At 46.1% G+C, this 20,822-nt stretch overlaps 1 protein-coding gene across 4 annotated transcripts in view; it reads left to right on the top strand.

The window, feature by feature from the left end:
* TRANK1 (tetratricopeptide repeat and ankyrin repeat containing 1) overlaps window positions 1-20,822 on the top strand; it is a 2,632,183-nt gene that overhangs the window by 1,864,597 nt on the left and 746,764 nt on the right. For all 4 annotated transcript variants that reach the window (XM_069613200.1, XM_069613201.1, XM_069613199.1 and 1 more), the window contains 2 exons: window positions 18,241-18,384; window positions 18,515-18,671. In XM_069613200.1, the coding sequence (XP_069469301.1) occupies window positions 18,241-18,384; window positions 18,515-18,671 (301 nt within the window). The remainder of the gene's footprint in view (window positions 1-18,240; window positions 18,385-18,514; window positions 18,672-20,822) is intronic.

Raw genomic sequence — 20,822 nt, 5'->3', positions numbered from 1 at the left:
TCGTCCATTAGTGTGTCTAATGTCACCCTGAGCCTTACCAACAATTCTCGGATGTATTCTCAGATATTGTTCAAGCATTACCTCCCCATCGACCTGAAGATTCTGCCATTGAAACCGATGATTCTGCAGTCATACCATTTGGAAGAATGTTCATTCTCTCGGAACCTGAGAAGAGAGCCCTATGTGAATACTTGGACACTAATCTTTCCAGCGGCACTATTCGCCCATCGAAATCCCCTGCAGGGGCGTCCTTATTCTTTGTGCCGAAGTAAGATACCAAGGAACTTCGACCCTGCCTGGACTACCAAGGTCTCAATCAATGTACACGAAAGGACCTAAACCCACTGCCGCGCATTTCTGACATCCTGGAAGCAGTTCCTGGAGGTGTCATTTTCACCAAACCTGATCTTCGGGGTGCATACCATCTGATCCGCATAAGAGAAGGAGAGGACTGGAAAACTGCCTTCAGAACACCCTTCGGCCATTTCGAGTACTTGGTGATGCCATTCGGGTTGTATAATGCCCCAGCAGTGTTTCAACGCTTCATGGACAGAGTATTCTCAGACATGCTGTTCCTCTTTGTGATCATCTATCTGGACGACATCCTGATCTATTCCAAGAATCTCGCTATACATCAGGAACACGTGTCTCGAGTGTTACAACATTTACGAGAGAATAACCTACTCGCCAAACCAGAAAAATGCATTTTCCACGTCCCTACTGTCAGTTATCTGGGTTTTGTCCTAGGTCCTCAAGGAATTGAAATGGACCCTGCCAAGGTCGACTCAATCCTCTCGTGGCCCACTCCCACATCAGTGAAACAAATACAATCCTTCCGGGTACTTGCAAACTTCTATCGGAAATGTATTGCTAGTTTTTCTGCTATTGTACAGCCAATAGTTGCACTACTAAAGAAAGACGTACCCTTCAACTGGATGAAAGACCAAGAATCTGCCTTCCTCGAGTTAAAACAAAGGTTTACACAAGGACCCATCCTGGCTCAACCTGATATTAACAAACCTTTCCTCGTAGAGACTGACGCCTCAGACTACGCTATAGGGGCTGTCTTAAAACAAGAATCAGAAGATAAGAAGGAATACCCCATAGCTTATCTGTCTCGTACTCTAAACTCCAGTGAAACTCATTACTCTGTGTTGGAAAAGGAATTGCTTGCCATCCGTCAGGCTTTTACCGAGTGGCGTCATCTGCTCTTGAGTGCAAAATATCCAATCCAAGTCTGGACCGATCACTGGAATTTACAGGTTCTTCAGTCCTTGGAGTGTAGAAACAGTCGTCAGGCTCGCTGGGCCTTCTTTTTTGCTCAGTATCAGTTCCAGATATACCATGTCCCAGGAGTAACCAACGTTATCGCTGATACCCTGTCCAGACGGCCTTACTACGAACCTGAGCAACCCTGTGCCCTTCCTAAAATGTTTCCGGATTCCGTCGTCGTTGCCCAGGCCAGTTCATTATTGGATAAGATCCGCTCAGAAACCCCTCCTTCGGATCTATGGAAGGAATACCTTAAGACAAACAGATGGGTGCTCTCGGCTAAAGATGGTTTCCTTCTTAAGGATAAGCACCGAGCAGTACCTACACAAGAACTACGAACAAAGATAATTAAACTCTGTCATGATACCTTCCATTCAGGACATCGGGTAATTGCAGCAACCCTTAGGCTCATTCAGAGGAATTTTTGGTGGCCCAGAATGGTCGAAGATGTTAAGATGTACATCCAAGCTTGCGCTGTATGTAGTCAAAATATGGATGACAACAAGAAACCAGCTGGACTTCTGTATCAACCAGCCTTACCGGATAGACCTTGGGCGACAATTGCTACTGACTTCATTGTGGAACTACCTCCGTCCAAGGGCTCCACAACTATAATGGTTACCATCGACCTGTTTTCCCATATGGCCCATTTTACTCCCTTGGAAAAGCTACCCTCAGCGCCAGAGATGGCAGGGATTTTCGTAAGCCGTATCTTCAGACTTCATGGTCTTCCTTCTAAAATCATTTCTGATCGGGATCTGCAGTTCATCTCACAGTTCTGGAAGTATCTATGTAAGATGCTGGGCATTCAACGTGCCTTGTCTTCAGGGTATCATCCCCAAACCAATGGGATTACAGAATTAGTCAACCAAACACTCGAGAAATATTATGATGTTTTGTCTCCAAAGTACAGGATGATTGGGCCGTCCTGATTCCCGTGGCCGAATTTGCCTACAATTCCGACCATGCTGCCATCAAGACCAGTCCATTCTTTTGTTCCCAGGGGTTTCATCCATCTGTTTTACCAACAGTTCTGCCACATTCCACCCCGGTTCCGTCAGTCGATTCCTGGATAAAGCATTTGGTTACAGTGCACAAGGTTGTGAAAAGACATTTGGAAAAAGCCAGGATGGATGTTAAAGGACATGCTGATACCAGGAGAAGACCCGGTCCAGAATATGCCAAAAGGTCTGGCTTTTCTCCAGACTCTTGCCTCGACATCTAAGGCCCAACAAATTGGCTCCATGATTCTATGGGCCTTTTTTGATAAAAGAAATCATCTACCCCGTAGCCTTTAGGTTACAATTACCTAGCTACTGGAAAAGAATACATCCAGTTTTTCATACTTCCTTGCTGAAACCTTATTCACAAACCACAAGGACCTCTCTTCGTCCAACCCCCGTCCTCAACGATGAAGAAGAAGAATTTGAAGTTTCCAGGATTTGCGACTCCAGATATAGAAGGGGTCGTCTACAGTATTTGGTGGAATGGAAGTGATATCCACCCAGTGAACGTACTTGGGAATCTATATCCCATATGAATGCCCCTCTCCTGCTACGACGGTTCCACTTGACACATCCAGGCAAACCAGATGGATCGCAGTTTAGAAGGGACATGCTGACATGATTCGACGTTCCAGTCCCTTCTGGGCTACGTGGTCCATAAAACACTGCTACATGCCCTCCAAGGTACACCCAACATGGCCGACGCTAGAGCATCACTACCGCTCTAGTGTTTCCAGGTGCTCGCCAGATCCTTGAAAAGAGACACGCCCCCAGCGGCGATGCACGTCTCAACGCTAACTCCCCGAACTTCGGCAAGTGTGTTGTAATTTGCTCGTGCTTAGTACTTTCTCCTTCCAGGATTTATTCTAACCGCAATTCCTCGCAGCCCTCTAGCGCTTACCCTACCCAGGGTCTCGTAACCCTTAGCACTATTCCTTTCCGCCTAGCTCCCACCCTGATTCCTTCCTGGTTTCCCCCTCTCCCGAGACTCTGCATAACAATCCTTCCTCCCTGGAGCTGAACGTTGCTCTACTCGGTCGAATCCACCTGCGCGCTGGCGACGGAGGATACGCGACTGTGTCTCTACAAGACCTGAGCTTTTCGGAACAAGGAAAAACCTCTGACCAAGTCATCGAAAGATAAACAGGTGAGATACCAGGCAAAGTGTGACAACAAGAGGGAGGACGTCTACAGGACTCCTGCACTGCAACAGTACGGTCGGCAACAGAAAAGGACCAACTTCTATTCAGTGGCACTTTGCGGTTTTGTCATCTTGTGGCTCAGCAAATAGCACCACTGCGGACTCTTGGCTGTTGAGATGGGCTTTCCTTGCTTCTGGGGTCCAGCACTCTGTTGAGGTGGCTCAGGCTCAGTCATTCCTGCTTCCTGGGAGTCCAGAGGATCTTCCTGGTGCTCTTGGCCACCTTAAAAGCAATACACACGATCTGGTGTTCCTCTCCCTGGCTCTTCCAGCTGCAACTGCAGTGGAAATACAACCAGCTTCAAGAGGATGTCCAGGTGGCTTACTTTGGAGTTGATTAGTCCCACCAACTCAAGGGGAGAAGTCGTCCTTGCAGGGCTTCTCTAGTAGAGACGAATTCAGAACTTCAGCACAGCAGCAGGGCTTCACCGTGCAAACCAACGTTCCAGGAGTTGCAGCAGGCGTCTCTTCCAAGTTCTTCTTCGGATTCCTTCGTCCAGTGGTCGCCTCTGCCTTGCAAGCCAAAAAGCCTCGCCTTTTATGAAGGTTTCTTCCAGCTTAGCTGTCAGACACCCAGCAGGGTGGCTGTCCTTGCCGGACAGCAAGCCGGCCAATCACCTAGGAGTGCATTCATGTCTCCTAGGAGACTAAGCACAGGGAGTTTCGGGCACCTCCCTCGCTTCCTACCCCCGCCAGACACTCTGGAGCCAGAGGCAGAAGAACCAAACTGTATGTGCTTACCAAGTGAGTGTTCTGGGTAGAAACAGCAGATGTAGTTTTGGGAAGGAAATGGTAGTCCTGGAAACACAATGTCCTGTTTCCTATTCCCGCCAGCACGAGGACGCCTAAGGAGTCTATTGATCCTTGCGCCAATGTCCTTTGATCCTTGCGCCCTTGCGCTAATGTCCTTGGATCCTTGTGCTAATGCGCGGAAGTCCTTTTTGTTCCTTAAAGTCTTTGGGCGGTAAGAGAATGAAGACGTAGCACTGAATGTAGTTGGAGCAATCTAAGAGACTTAGGTCTTGGCAACAGGTAAGACGTGAGGAATGAGACAAGGCAGTCCGTGGACGTTCCGAGGTAGGCAATAATCAGGTAAGACGTGAGGAATGAGGCGAATGCAGTCAGTGGCCGTTCCGGGTCTGGCAATGAATGGGTAAGACTTGGGGTATTAGGCGAGGGCAGTCCGTGGCCGTTCCGGGTCTAGCAATGAGCAGGTAAGACTTGAGGGATGAGGCGAATGTAGTCCGTGGCCATTCCAGGTCTGGCAATGAGCAGGTAAGACTTGAGGGATGAGGCAAATGCAGTCCGTGGCCGTTCCGGGTCTGGCAATGAGCAGGTAAGACAAAGGCAATGACGAGAACAAGGCAGGAAAGTCACAAAGAAAACCAGGGATTCAAGGAGCCAGAAGACAAGGTAACAAGATGCGTAACTTAGGAAATTTACAAATTCAGAAGCACCGCCGTGCGCGGGGCTTAAATACCGGTCAGCTGACCGCACGCATAACACGGCGTCGTAGGCCTGAACACCTACGTGAATGCAAAGGACGCCAGCGTCTCCAAGGCAACCCATAGCGTTTCCTGAAAGGGAGCGGGGAAAGAGATGAACCATGATTCCAAGGAGCTAAAGAGAGTCCTGCTTTAGAGTGAAAACTGTTAGCTCTACTGTGGATTCTGGAATCTTTAATCTTATGCGGGACCGATCTATGATCAGACGAAGAGACATCTAATGGAACCCTGACACTCTGCATAGGGGGCTGCAAAAGTATTTGCCTGCATAAAGAATATTTGTGATTTCTTGTTTGTTCGAATAACCCTTTTCTCTGACACACTCAAAGCATACTCTGAATGTACAGTAATATATTAATGGCCACAGTGTCCTAGTTATTTAATTCTCCTGAGAGTGTAGGAACTGTCTGTGTGCCATACCCAATGTGTCTTTACTGATTCTGAACAACCTGATAGTGTGTATTTCTGAAGTGTATTTGAGTGTTGCATTTATATTGCTCCTTCTGAAGAAGGCTTGTTTAAATGACTGGTAAATAAATTAATAATTGTTTTTTCAAGAAACCTTGAGTATCAGTGTTTGTTTGAATACTTGTCACTGTGAATCTCTGTGTAACTCCACTACTGCTCACATTGACCCCTTTTGAGATAGCCACACTACCAACCTGTGTAGTTCAGACTTATACCAAAGGTTGTGTCCCTATTGCCAGGAGGCTGAAGTTGTTGTAGTTCACCCAAAGGGTACTACCCCAAATGTTTACCTAACAATCCAGCCAAAGGCAAAACGAACAATGGGACCAAACATGGTTTGGTGCACAGAGTAAATCTCAAGAAGGACCTTTCCACAAAGAAATGGCAAAAAAAGAAGACCGGTCCATTTTGACAAAAATTGCACCCATGGGTGCTTTGCTGCAAACGCAGCCGTGGTAAAAGCACACCACGGTAGTTAAAAGTAAAACACTGCCACCAAGTCCTAAAATCCATCAAAGTTGCTGGGGGTCTCCAAGGTAGAGAGGAATTAGCACATTTCTGCGAATTCTCCCTAACACGCCTGATGGTATAGTTTTCTCTGGCGAGGTAGCCCATATATTGTGTTTGAGGGAGAGAGGGAGGGAGTAGGGTAGTGATCTAATGCAGCGTGGGCACCCTTAACCAGCAGAGCACCAGATATGGAAACCTTGACTCTGCAGAGCAGGCTTCCTCTTTTAAATGGCCAATCTGCTCCTTACTGAAGCATTCTCTTTGACATAGTCCTCCCAGATTAAACTTTTCAATAGGTGAGCAGGCCGAGTAACTAGATTTCTGTCTTGGAGCAGTTTTGTTGATGCTTCTTTTAGACAATGCAAGACTATTGCTTTTCAGTACTTCACAGATGTTTTTCAGTACCAGAAAGTAGTAAAAATATAACTCAGTCCGCAGGTGAGACAGTAACTCAAAGAAATGTCTGTACTGCAGCCCGTAGTGGAGCTGCTCTCTCCAGTAGGGTCTGCTACTGTTTGCCCAGAAATGGGCTACTGTACTATAACAGAGATTTAAATCGATGCCTACCCTGAGGCAATTGCGACTATAAGATGGAGCTTATAAGTGATGCTCACCCTGAGGCAATTCTGACTGCAATATGCAAGTTAGATGCTCACAAAGATACTGTAAAAGTGGGTGAAATGCCATTGACTTTACTGCTAGTGTAATTCTAAATCAGTGTGTCCGTTTAGTAACAGCCATCATTTGGGAACACTTTCTCAAGCTAATATTTCACTAAGGTCAAGGAGCAGTTTTGTTGATGCTTCTTTTAGACAATGCAAGACTATTGCTTTTCAGTACTTCACAGATGTTTTTCAGTACCAGAAAGTAGTAAAAATATAACTCAGTCCGCAGGTGAGACAGTAACTCAAAGAAATGTCTGTACTGCAGCCCGTAGTGGAGCTGCTCTCTCCAGTAGGGTCTGCTACTGTTTGCCCAGAAATGGGCTACTGTACTATAACAGAGATTTAAATCGATGCCTACCCTGAGGCAATTGCGACTATAAGATGGAGCTTATAAGTGATGCTCACCCTGAGGCAATTCTGACTGCAATATGCAAGTTAGATGCTCACAAAGATACTGTAAAAGTGAGTGAAATGCCATTGACTTTACTGCTAGTGTAATTCTAAATCAGTGTGTCCGTTTAGTAACAGCCATACTTTGGGAACACTTTCTCAAGCTAATATTTCACTAATAATAATAATAATAATAATAATTAGGCTTTTATATAGCGCTACAAACCCTCAGGTATCCGAGCGCTGCTTATTATTACCCACGGTGTGTGGTGCTCATTTATCGACCTCGGAAGGATGAAAGGCTGAGTTTGGCCCCGCCGGGATTCGAACCTGCGTTAACAGACTCTGCACGGGTGTCAAAGCGAGCGCTCTACTCGTTGTGCCACTTGACCGGCTAAGGTCTAAGGTCAAGGCTTGAGTAGTACAATAAAGCAATGACTACAATCCTCTTTTTGCACACACACTTGAGAAGATATTTTCTCTGTCACAGACATGGGCTTGGAGAGTTTTAACAAAGAAAATACAGTTATGTCTTAAGTATAGGTTGCTTTACATTATACAATATTTTTTCTTTTAAGTATTTTCTGCCTCGTAGAAAAGGAGAGCCTGTTCATGGATCTCATTTCTCTTTCAATCACTTTCTCCAGCTCCTCCTACTGCTGCAACAATCTCATGCACTCCTCTTTCCCACTGCACCCACCTCTTCCTATTAAACTCTTTAGTTATCCTCTTTTCTCCCACATGCTATCCTGCACCTCCTCCATGTTCACATCTGTAGCACACTGTGTCTCGCCACACTGGCAGTCTTGCATCCATCATCCCTCTACATTACTAAGGATAGTAAATTACTATCCTTTTCACCACTATGCATTTCTCCCGTCCCCCGTCTTTCAAGTACTCACACTATTTTCTCCATCAGCAGCATACTCACCTTTACTCTACTTCCCTATGCCACCTCATTCCTGCAACACTCCCCCTCTCCCTTCACTATCATTTGAATCACACTCTCGCACTACTCATCGCATACACCACCATTCTCCTCTTCCTTTCCTTTGTACCCATGCATCTTATTTCCACTATTCCCTCATCCTACAGCCCTCTTTCTGCAGAACAATCCCTGGACTGCACCTCTCTTTCTCGATTTCCCATTGTAACTGTAGCAGATCTGTTCCCCATCCACCTATCTCTCCAACTGGCCTACATCCATGCCTCAGAACACTTTACTCTCAAAGGGATAGCACAGTGGACCACTGTTTCCCATGCACCACTGTTTCCTAATCCATCTCTATCCCAATCGACAACTCTCTTATTCAGTCATCTCTCCCATAACTGCCCTCACGTGCAAAGTACCACAATCTGTTCCAATGTGCGCCTCTCCCTCATGGCCTAGTGCCCCCTAAATCTCTTTACCCTCATTATACCACTCTTACCTAAACTACTCTCTCCCCATTCACCTCTCACTCCCGGCGGCAATCCACTCACATTTACCATGCACCTCTTAACTCCTTTCCTATCTATCTCACTGCACATTTGTATCTCCATAGCCAACATCTGTCTCTCCCAGCACTTCACTCCCATGCACAGTTTACCACTCTCTTACTACACCCTGCTCCTTCACTACTCTCTCTGGCTCCCCCTACACTGTAAATGTCTCCCCCTGCATAGTGCAGGAAGGTGCTCCTCACAAGTATGCATTCCAACATGCTCTACACGCTCCACCCATTTCATTCTGGAGATGCAGTTCTATTCAGTATTTCTCTAATGAGTCACCACTGTCTCTTTGCCTGATCCTTCCCCATATGCAAACATTCTGAGGCCAGAATGGGTCCCATGTCCCCACATGTGTGCATCTGAGCTACCATGGGTTATAGCAGGTATGTGTTCTCGCTCTTAACAACCTCTCGCCCCTCCTTGTCAGTCAGAGCACATAGGTTATTCCAGAATGTCTGAATGAGTAGGGTGATGGATGGGTGAATGATTGAAGCTGCTGCCAATCCCGAAGTGGCCAGTACTCTCATACTCCTACGTCCCGTCCCCTTGTTAGGGAGAATTCTCATTTTATGGCTAATTTCCCTTACCTATAGAGTCCCCCAGCAGCTTTGCTGGATTTGAAGGGTTTGTTTTTTTCTCCTGCTAAGAGCGAGACTCTTTTTCCCACTCTTAGGTATTTTTGCTATTGGTGTTCTAGGCTATTTTTGTGTTTAATGTCTATGGGGTTTCTCTCACCTCCATAGGATCCATCTTTATTCACTTGTGTTACACAGCACCCTCAGTGCAGTGACACAGGGGTGTCGTAGCGACCCCCAAACATGGACTCCATACCCCAGGACTGACTACTGTCTCCCAGGGCATGTAAAGTCCCCATTGACTTTACTAGTCATTTTTTGTGAACTAAACCAGTACAACCCATCTTTCTATGTAAGTACTGGGAAGGGTTAATAGTTTTTCCCTTATGTTAATTTTCGAGAGGGTACCGTACAGTCCCCCTCTCAAAAGTTTCTGGCTGGTGGCAATGGTTACTACTGTAAATATTCAACTGTGAATATTTTCCTATGGGATTTTCCCATTGTTCGAGGCTACCACATTTTCTGACAGCCTCTAATATACCGGCGGTGTATTTTAATTAGGGCTGTACCGAATAACATGTTTAGTATTCGGCTTCGGCCGAATACTATGTAGCCGAATAGTTGCTTTATTTAATAAATCGTGTTCCAAACTTCAAAAAACACACTTATTAAATAAAAACAAATTAAAGCACCATTTTAAATGCATTCAAAACTTTTATTTCTCTGCGTTGTAATTAATGTAGCATCTTTATTTAAAGCATAAAAGCCCGAAATAAAGCAGATTTAACCAAAATGAAGGGACCAAATGTACAGAAGATTGTTGCATATTCACTGCCAGTTAAAGTAGGATAGAGAACAAAAGGAGTGCTCCAACCACAGGTAAATTTCTAAACACTAGCTTTGTGGTGTCTAAATAATTCTATTCAAGTTATTTTCAAATTGAGGCTTCAAATAGTAAACCTAGTATCTTCATGAATACACAGTTGTATCCCCTTTTATGGCAAAATAAGGCACAAATCCTCTATTCATATATAAATATTTATTTTGTTCAAATTATTAATATATTTGTTAACTTGTACACAATCAGAGTATTTGTCCGAAAAAAGAAGAAATCATCTCAAATCAAGCATTAAAACAAAATCACAAAGAAAGAAAAGGCAAAAGCATAACCTATATAATGGTTATCTAAGAAACACATGTTTTGGTGGGTTAGTCTCATTTGTGTGATACAGTTTTCATTGTACAGCAACAAAGTAAAACATGTAAAAGAGAAAAGGGTAGCAAAAAGTTGACACTGTATGGCAAAGATTATTTAGCAGTTGCACATCGTAATTCAAGAGTTAGAACTGTGTGGCAAAGATTATTAAGCATTTGCCCATCATGATTCAAGAGGTAAGGGCACCGAATGTTAGGTCCCTAAATATAGACTCAGGTTGTTTAATGACCTGATTTCCCTCTAAAGGCCTGTAGAGCAAACTGAACTGTGTTTGGTCTAGGCATTATCAAATTAGTGGATCACTGGGTGCAACTTGTTATTATGAACTTGAGTGGGGTAGAAATAAAGAAAAGAAGAGAAAAGACGAGCTGGTACGTCTGATCTCAGATGTAGCAAGGCCCACTCTACCTAGCTATACTCTGAGAACTATGAAGATCAAACCAGGGTAGCTGTTGAATTTTAGAAACAGAGGTCCTATCTGTACAACAGCCCTCTCAGCCTTCCACAGTAGGGGCTATCCCTTCCATTACCAAGTTAAAGTAGGAGGCTTCACAAATGCAAAAGGACTGCCTTTGTGAATCAGATCCATTGCATTCTCTATCCAGTTGTAAAGTTGATGTAGTTGAGTTTTGAAACTTCTTTGCAGCTCACGTAAAAATGTATAAAATGGTTCATGTCGGCACAAGCAGGACACAAGTCAAGAGGAAATCTGAAATGCATGAACTCACAACTATTCACCTCACCCAAACAAATGCTGCTCACTTTTCACTTATCCTAGCCAATCTTTCTCACCAATACACAAACATAAGCAACTAATCATTCCTGATTAAATATCAGATAATATTAAACTCAGGGCTCAAGTCCTTAAAAAAAGAAAAGGGGGACTATGACGTATGCAATGGGAAGTGTCATGACAGAAACTGAAAGTATCTATGCACATTTCTTTCAGTTTCTTTTCCAACTGAAAAAAGTGCATATAAACATTTGCCAAAGGAAAAGACTTTGCAGTATTGTTGCATGCTAACGTATATTCAAACAAAAAAGGCCATCCCAGTCACCTACGTCCAGTCTTCGTACCCTGTGGCCTAAACACTAGTGTCGATCCATGACACAACTCCACCCTTTGCATACTTGTACACACCTGTTGTTGTGTTTTTTTCTCTATGACAATACCCATGGACCAACTGAGGTCCTGGGCTGCATTCACTCTTGTGTTGTAAACCCTTGTTAACTGTGTATCCAAGAGATCTTGCACCATCAGAAGGCTTGCACCCTGCACACTCCTGGGGGTGGTACCTAGTGGTACACCTACATATCAAACGTACAACTGTCCGTCTGTTATTATGCTAACAATTGATATATTATATGTATCATTACCAAAATTCATAGATTAAACTACAATTATCCTGAATCTCAAAAGTGTAGGTCTCCCATCCTGATTTTTTGTTTGAATATACGTTCACCCTCCTGGGCATATCAGGACCTTGCCAGGCGCCCTATATTATTACCTGTTGCAGGTTAAGTAAAAAACATGAGCACCTTTTATGTCTAAGAATCTGTAACAAAACATGCCCTAAAGTTCAGATAACAATATAAGATATTTTTCAGCTTTGTGATAGCAATTTGTCTGGTCTAATTCTATTCAGTTTTGCAAACTGAAGTCTAAATTTGCCTTTCTGAGTTCATGTTGCATTGTATTCAAATAAGAATGTCAAAGTATTCGGTAAGAGCCGAATAGCAAGAAACTATTTGGCCGAAGCCGAATAGCTTTTTTTCAGCCAGAATTTGCCCGAATACTTACTCGAAGCCGAAGTTCGGTACACCCCTAATTTTAATATTAACTTTACTCCAGTAGGTTTTATTTGCCAGAACTTTAATATAACTTTTCTCGTGTCTTTCTCTAAACTCCTAACCCAGGTCGGGGATCCTTTGTTCGTCCTTTTGGCGGGCTTCTGCCGTGAAGCCCTCCTTTCGGCGCCACTGAGTCTGGGGTGGGTCCTTTGTGTGGGAGGGGGAGTAGGACCCCTGGACAGCGTTACCTCAGCAACCCATGTCGCACTCTATCCTGATAGGCTGGAGGGTCTCCCGCCAAGATGACCACTCCACTGTGTGATTGACAGCTAGGCTGTATGAATGGGGATCTTTTTGCATAAAAGCAGGGTCCTAAGGACTGGAAGAGCAAGACGTTGCCACTGGAACTAAGAAGCCAAAGAGGAGAGAAGCCAAAGACATCTGCAATGACTGAACCCCCGGTGAAGCCCTGCTGCAGCGTCTCACCACTTTTCTCCACACGACGAGAGAAGAACTTTATCTGCAAGATCCTTCTTCCCTTAAGCTGGTGGGGCCAACCAGTTTGCCAATCACCTTCCCGGACCTGCCTTGGTCGAATCGCCAGTACCCCGTACTCGGAGACCGGATAGCCAGGCACCAGTCCACCCGGACCGCGATTTAAAGGAGCGTACTTTTTATTCGTCGGGGAGCACCGCAGCTGGTTTCATCACTGGGTAGTGCAGTAACTCGAACCTTCCTCCACGACGAGAGCCTCTCTTCCTCTGCTGGATCCCCCGAACTGCAGGAACTACCAGGAACAACCGCCACCGCAGGAGCCACTTCTTCATTTATAAGGTACATTGTTCCGCCAGGCCGCCTTTTCTGCGTGGTAGTGCTAAAGGTGTTTTAAATCCTTTACCTACCTTTTGGGTTGGCCGCCCCTCTCTTTTAACATTGTCTTTCACCTTCTGCATCCACCTTTTCAAAATCGTCAACCAAAGACTTGACTGCAGCTACAACAACATTTTGCTCCTGGGCCCTTGCCCTGTACCACTGACTCTGGCACAGGCCTACTGACTCTGGCTAAATTTGTTAGAACTGCATTCTCTAGATTGCTTCTCAACTAGAAATGTGTTGGTGCACCTACTTCTTATAACCACCCTTTCCTTCCCACTGTTAAACCTTGTGAAATGCCATTTTGCCCAGTTTTCATTTAAGTATTTTCCATACTGATGCACTGCCTTGCTTAATCTGGTTCACAAACTTATGGAAAGTGTTTCTAGGGTGTGTAAGAAGATATTTTTGTATAACTTGTGCTTTCCCTCCCTTGTGAGAAATTGCTAGAGTGCCATTTGTGTTTGGTTTGCACTGTGCCGTTTATCTCAGTTTTCACTCTTGCTCAAACTTGTCTACAGTTTACCTAGGGAGTTGTGTATACTTTCTTGGACCGAATTTAACTTGCTTTAAGAACTGTGATAGATGTGTTTAACTAGAAGTGTATAAAATAAATATATATATTCTTTTACTACAAAGCTGTGGTCAGTGTTTCCTTGTTCAATAGTACTGAAGGCCTATTGTGTAAACCCTGAATACTGCTCATCTCCCTCTTGAGATAAGTCTGACTGCTCAGCCACAGCTACCAACTAAATCTTTGTGGTACAGACTGATACCAAAGGGGATGTATTGCTCTCACCTGTAGTCCTAATCTTCTGTAGTGCTCCCTAAGGGAACTGCACAGGATTCTGCCTAACACCCCCTTTCCTCCATGCTGTATGGGCGTCCCTCGCTAGAGACGGGAGACGGAACCTTTTTCGCCAGAAAAAATCTTCTACCCCTTTAAATTTAGAGGCGCGTTGGGGTGCGGCCTTGGGAACATGCGCTTCCCTGACTCCGCCCATCAGCTCAACTCCCCAGTCTTCTTTTCTGCGTCGACGGGAACAGACCGCTTTCACCAGCGCTCCTGGGTTTGGCTTTGGTCTTGTAATTCCACACGCTCTTCCCCGGATACTGTCTTTTGTCTTTTAGTCTTTAATCAGGTACTCAGTCCTATGGCGCCACACTCCTCCCCGGCTCATGTCAATGTACTTGGGCTTCAGCAGGTGTCCAGCCTGTGAGGGGCTCTTGCCTACGTCTGACCCCCACGCTCTTTGCCTCCGCTGCCTTGGCCCCCATCACGGCTGGGAGGTTATTACCGCGTGTGACGCACCTACACCGCACACTCTGAAGAACAGGTTAGCTCGGTGGAGAGAGCTCCTCGAACAATCACCTCCAGAGGACTTGAAGAACTATGTCAGACACAAGTCATGGCCCAAGGTTGGCCCACTATTTTCATCAGCACCCCGCAGGGGCGACTCCTTTCATAGGAAACGTCAGAGCGGGAGGAACCGTCCAGGTTCTAACACCATCACAGGCACCAAGGCTTTTTCAGCTACTGGCCACCAGGCCGAGGGGTTGCTGGATCCTGCTGGTGAGTCGCTGAGGGACCGCAAGGTTCTTTTACCGGGTGTCCGCCCTACTACTGGACAAATGTCTGAGGGCGCGCCTGTATGCAGCACTACCAGCGACACGGCCGAGGGCACGATGCCTACCAGGCCCCGTCCTGAGTTGCAGGATAGCCCTCAAGCTCCACCGCCAAGAGTCCTAGAGGGGGCCGGATCCAGCGCAGCAAGCACCACGACGCAGGCACGTGGCATGCAGCCTGACAAAATGGCTGCTGCGCTAGACTAGATGGCCGCTCGTCCGACACCACCACCTTTAACGGAGCAGGCGAGAGAACGAGTTTTGAGGTGGGACTGGTCTTCACCAGGTATGTTTCATACAGCATATCCTTCAGCGTCGCAGGGCAGATAGGCCCCGCAGACGACAAGGCAGAGTGTGCCCAGGCCTCAGCAGCCTCCGGGCCTTGCTCTTCCACCGGGGCCACCTAGCACCCCACCGGCCTGTAAGCACAGGTTTTTTGAGAAATTCCTCACGCTTATGAGATCCCCTCAGATGGGAGCCATCCTTCGGGATGTGATGAGGAACATGCTGCCTCCGGTCCCTCCACCAGCACCCACAGTCATTCTGCCTGTGGCTCCAGCACCTCTGGACCCAGCGCAGCCCCAGTTGCCCATGCCAGACCCCACGGGCCGGCACCCCTGGAGGTTTCATACCAGCCTCCACAGCAGCCTCAGGCTCCGGTCAGCACACCTCATCCCTCGGCTCCCAGTACTCCCCCGGACAAGCAGGACACCCTGGCAGACACCGATGAGGAGGAGGACCCCGACACTCCGTCATTGGCCAAGGCGTTCCATGAACGGCTCGCAGGCCTTGCCGAGTACTTGGGGCTACCACAACCCGAGGTAAAAAAACTAGAGGCGGGGGTCCTGGCTAAGGTCCTCACTCTATGCCCCGCGGCTAGAACAGGATTCCGATGCAAAAGGACGTTGTAGCCTTGGCCAAAAATAGATGGCTTAAACCCCATTCTACGCAGCTCACCAACAGGTGCCTCTACGCTAAATACAGGCAATTGGAGGGGAATACAATCTTGCTGTCGGCACACCCTCAACCACACTCCTCAGCGATTGCCGCGGCCTCTATTTACTCCATGCTGCAGTCTTCCTCAGCCACCTCATCCTCGGTTCTGCTAGGCAAGGAGGAGAAGATCTTGGAGGCGTATGGAAAGAAGGTCTATTCCAAAGCTTCACTGCACCTTCGTCAGTCTAATGCGTATGCCATGCTTGCAGCCGTTAACCAAAGGCTTTGGCGGGGAAATAACTGACTTCCTTCTGGAACTTCTGGTGCACAGTCAGGCGCACTTCAAGGCAGGGCTGGCAGAAGGAAAAATAGTGGCCCAAGACATCATAGGGTATACAGTGGCGCATATAGACACCTCAGGCTGTGCCATCTGCATCGTAACATGAGAAGGACTGCCAAGCTACGTGCTACCAAATTCAACCCAGACATGCAGGAGCGCATATTGGACCTTCCATTCCATTTCATTCCACCACCGATGAGGAACTTGATGAGAAGAACAGTGCCCAGACTACGAAATTATTATCTATCCTCATGAAGTCCACACCTAAGACATGGACTTAGTCATCCTTCATCCTTAAGAACTGTAGTTACGCTAGGGTATAGAAAAGAATCTCAAAGGAGGACTCTGAGAGTCCCCAGCAACACTGCCCATAAAGAGCAGTGTCCTGCAGTAGTAAAATACAGATGCCCTAAAGTGTTATGGAGTAATATAGACTTCATAGGACAGGTAAGAATACCAAGAATAGAGTTCCAAAAGACAGAGCCCATAAGAATGAATGAGTGGAAAATGTTCCACTTATTCAGGATTTCAGAAAAAGGTCCAGAAGTGCAGCAAAAAGTGTTGGGGAGTCTCACTAGGAGAGGGGATGAAGCATACAAATGATAAATCTCCCTACCAACCGCCATTCGAGCCTGCTCACAAAGCCTCTCTAAAGTTCTTGTCCTGGAAGACTGTTCTACTGGTTGCCATTGGTATCCAGTGATCGTTGCCTTGTAAAAGGTCGCCAGGGGGCGACATTTCCTCAGATTTGCACTCAGACGAAAATCAAACACTTTGGCCAAATATTCTAGAACTGGTGTTGGAATAGAAAAGTTTACCATCCTAGAATATGTGGGGGAAGGCTATTAGGGGTGCAGGGAAAAGTCACCTGTCTGGCTACTTTTTCCCAGGGGACATTTTCACATGGAACCGTTACCATCACTCTGCAAGGCGTGTGGGGGAAATCCCGGCTCTCTTGTGCAAGCCACCCTACTTGACTTTCCATAAATGTAAAGCGGGTATTTGCACAAACCCAACTTTCATGCTGAAGCTTCCCTCTTCATTCCACCTAAACTAACCTGTGGTGTTGCCCCTCCTCACCAGTGGAACACTGCTTGCACTCCTTGGAGGTTGTGCATGCCCAGAAATGTTACATATCTCGTACTAAAGGTTTCTGCAAGTCTTCTCAGCTGTCTTGAGACTTTTGGTCCAGCGGGCATGGGCGATGCTCTTTCAAAGTCATCCATTGCACAGTGGCTGTCGTCCTCCATTGCATACAGTCATCAAATGGCTCACCAGCCTCTATCTGGCAGACTCGGGGCCCATTCTAGACAGGCTGTTGCTCCTACAACTACTTTCTTCAGGGTTATCCTGCTGGACACTTGCAGTGTTGCTACGTGGAGTTAGATACATACCTTCACAGAGATACCAATGCTGAGAATAGGAGTTATAGGTAAGTAACTTACTCCTTACGTTACATTTCTGGAACACTCAAACACATTAAGCAGATAGCCTGGTGATGCAGATGAACCATTGCGCACTCTAAGCATCTCTGATTGTAGCAAATAACACCTGGCTACGAGGTGCTGGATTACACTGAATGCATAGAGCTGCTCTGACAGCATACCTCCAACTTGAGGTGTGCTCCAACACCAGCAACAGAAACAACACATACAAGTCTTAGCAATTCGACGGAAGCAGTAACATCTGCAGCACTGGCCAAATGCTACATGGGAGACGCCAGTTTTCCACACATTCAACAATTTGACATGGTGATAGGGGCCTCGTCCTTGACCCTTTGCAAGCAGCAATTCCACCACTGTAAATCCTCCAATATTTGGTGGTGTAGTTGAGGATTTGTCTTCAGCTATTTGCTGGAGGCAACTCCTCCACTTCACCCGCCAAACTCAGAGTTTGGTTGTGTGGGAAACTAGTGGTAATTCAGTTACTGACATTTTTCACCATACCCCGAACTTGTAATGTGGCCCAATATGTTGTAACATTTTTAATTCTTTAAGTACAAAGGGGTAGTGTTAGAGGAAGAAAGTCCCAAATCTTTAGATGGAAGTCTTGGTAATTGCTTAAGCTTTGATTGTATTCAACTGCTGGATTATCAGTGGCTCTAGAGTTTAATGGTGCTCATAACATTGGTACTTGAATGGGTGGATGCCACAGCAGGACAAGTGTCTGCTCAACAGCCCCACCCAGTGCTACTGATGGATGCAACATACTGGTTTTGGGGGAAGATGATTATTTGAGCTGGAGATGGTTCTGACGTTGAGCATCTCGCTCAACAGAGGTGACTGGCACTGTACATGGTTGGATTGTTACAGAACTGTTTGGTTTTGATACATTTATTGCACATATTTAGACATTTCATCAAGCATTTGAATTTCAGGCTTCAAAGGAATGGAGAATCATTTCTTCCTTCATCACTTCATCTCAGCCAAGTGAAGAAAGCAATCCGTTAATTGAGGTGCCGTTAGAGAAACTTGGAATTCAACAAAGCAGACCTCTGGCTTTAAATCCGGATATGCACAAGGTAATATTTCTCTTAAAATGTACTGTTTGTGCCAGTTAAATGGCCTTGGTTTGTGAAAGTATTAAGGTTGTGCAGAAAACCTTCCCTAAAAGTATTTTTGTCTAATACATGCAATTGTACTTTAAATTAGATGCTAAACGGAGAATTGAAGCAGTTGTATACAGCCATTACAAGAGCTAGAGTGAATCTGTGGATCTTCGATGAAAATAGGGAAAAGCGTGCGCCGGCTTTTGAGTATTTCATTAAACGCGAACTAATTCAAGTTGTAAAAACAGATGAAGATGAAAGTAAGAATGAATCCAAATTAACTATGAAATCTTTACTGAGAATGTGTGTTATTTGGATCTAAATGACAATAGATTACTGCCAATGGCCTCATGAACGAGTTGGTAGTGCACATTTAGTCCCTGTCATACTGCCTTTTCGCTTTTGGTCAATTTGTAGTGCCATTTTACAATTATTGCTTTGAACTGTTTTTTTAAGGTTGCATTTTACATGCTTTCCTTGGTAGTACTTTACCCTCCCACTATCCCAGGTGGCATGGTGATTGCTGTAGACTTTTATTAGTCAAGAAAATAAAGAGAAAACCTAACTTTCCCTTTCTCTAAGAGGCGTTTCCCTGACTCAACTAAAACACTTTGGGTTCTGTCAGAATGTATGTGTAAATCAATAGTCCACAATCCTGTGTCAAAACTGTAATTCTGTCCCTTACACTTAAAACTAAACTAGAAGTAATGAAGACCTTCTTGGTACAGAAGAATGACTCCCTTCTTTCGGACTGAAGATAAAAGTTCACATTCAGGTTTTGGCTTCTTCTTAGGGGAATGGCTCCCTTCCCTGGGTCAAAATTGTTTTCCTTCGCAAAAGGCAAAGTTCAAACACTTTTCCTCAGCAGACAGTAGTGGACCTCATTACAAGTTTGGCAGTCTGGAAATAAGGGTGCCGGTAGCAACGTACCGGCACCCTTTCTGGACCCCCAGACTATGAGAATGCCTGCAGGGGCCAGTGCTCCCGGCATGGTCTGACCTGCCGGGAGCACTGTCCCCTGCAGGCATGGTTTTCATGGAAGCACTGGCACCATTAGCAACAGTGCTGGTGCTTCTGTGTCCCCATTTCTGTGTAGTCCTATGGCACTCCACGGGAATGGGGGGACTTACAGTTCCTGCTGCCTGACATCCCGGGCCGCCAGGACTTGTAATATCCCGGTGGCGGAAACAGTGTTAAGAGGTTGGCAGCAAGCCGCCGGTAGTACCGGTGTGTTACCGCCGACCTCATAATGAAGCCCAGGGTATGGTCTATCCGTTAACACCCTGTATCAGAAAGTCTTTGCAACTTTAGTTACCAGGAGAATGACTCCCTTCTCCTGGTATCTTGGCTTCACAGTTCCTTAACACAACCACAGGGAATGACTCCTTTCATCTGGTCTTGGTTACCACTTGATTGCACAGTTTAATGTCACCAGGTGGAATTACCCCCTTCCCCTCGCCTCTCCTTCACTTTGGTTTCACAGTTCAACAACACCAGGGGTAATGACTCCCTTCCTCTGGCCTCTTTTACTTTGGTATCACAGTTCAGCACTTTCAGTCTTTCAATTTAAGGATCCCGCACCCAGGCTTCTCCAGACTTCGGCAGACTTAGTTCACTCTCCTGCCAAATACTGCCATGAGGAAGATGGTTTGTAACTCTTTTCTTGTGGGTGTGCATCCCAGTATTTCTCTATTGCTTTAGCAGACCTGGTTCACTTCCCTGCAGGTACTGCCATGAAGAAGATGACTTGTGTCTTTTTCTTGATACGTGTTCTTTTGAGTTGGCCAAGAGAATGCCCCCCTTCTCCTGGCCTGGTTTGTCACATGGACTGGTTGAATGACTCCCTTCCCCACACTTCTGGGCCCTGACTTCAGGTTAGGGGCACCAGGGGAATGACTCCCTTGCGCTTGTCTAAGTATAATGTAGCTTCAAACACACAGTTCTCAAATGTTGGAAGGGTTCACGACCCTGGCTTCTCGTCTTCTTTGATTGGGCTCACTTGGTAACTCTCTTTACCAGGTACTCCGACGAGGAAGATGGCTCGTGTTACTTTCTAACTTCGGGTCTCACACTCTGTTTTCTCTCTATTCAGTTCAGCTCACCTGGCTTACTCTCATCCTCACCTTCTTGATTTGGGTCCCAGACTACTCTTCTCAAGCCCCCACCGGCAGTAGGTGTCAAGCAATTTTCCTGCTTGGGTTCCCGCACACACCACCAGTCCTTTTTTGGTGCTTGCTGTTGTTTGTCAGGTTGCGCAGGTGCTTCTCTGATTGCCTGGTCTTCTCCTTCCCGACACCCCTTCCAACCTCCAGTTCTGCTCTGGACCAGCCCCACGCCCTCTGTTTCTTCACTCCCTCGATGCCGGATGACTCCCTTCTTCTGTGCCCTCTTCCAGTCTCGCCGGATGGGCA

The sequence above is a fragment of the Ambystoma mexicanum genome, chromosome 5p (genome assembly GCF_040938575.1).
Source record: "Ambystoma mexicanum isolate Mex_15411 chromosome 5p, UKY_AmexF1_1, whole genome shotgun sequence".
NCBI lineage: Eukaryota > Metazoa > Chordata > Amphibia > Caudata > Ambystomatidae > Ambystoma > Ambystoma mexicanum.
This window is presented reverse-complemented; position numbering and strand designations above follow the sequence as displayed.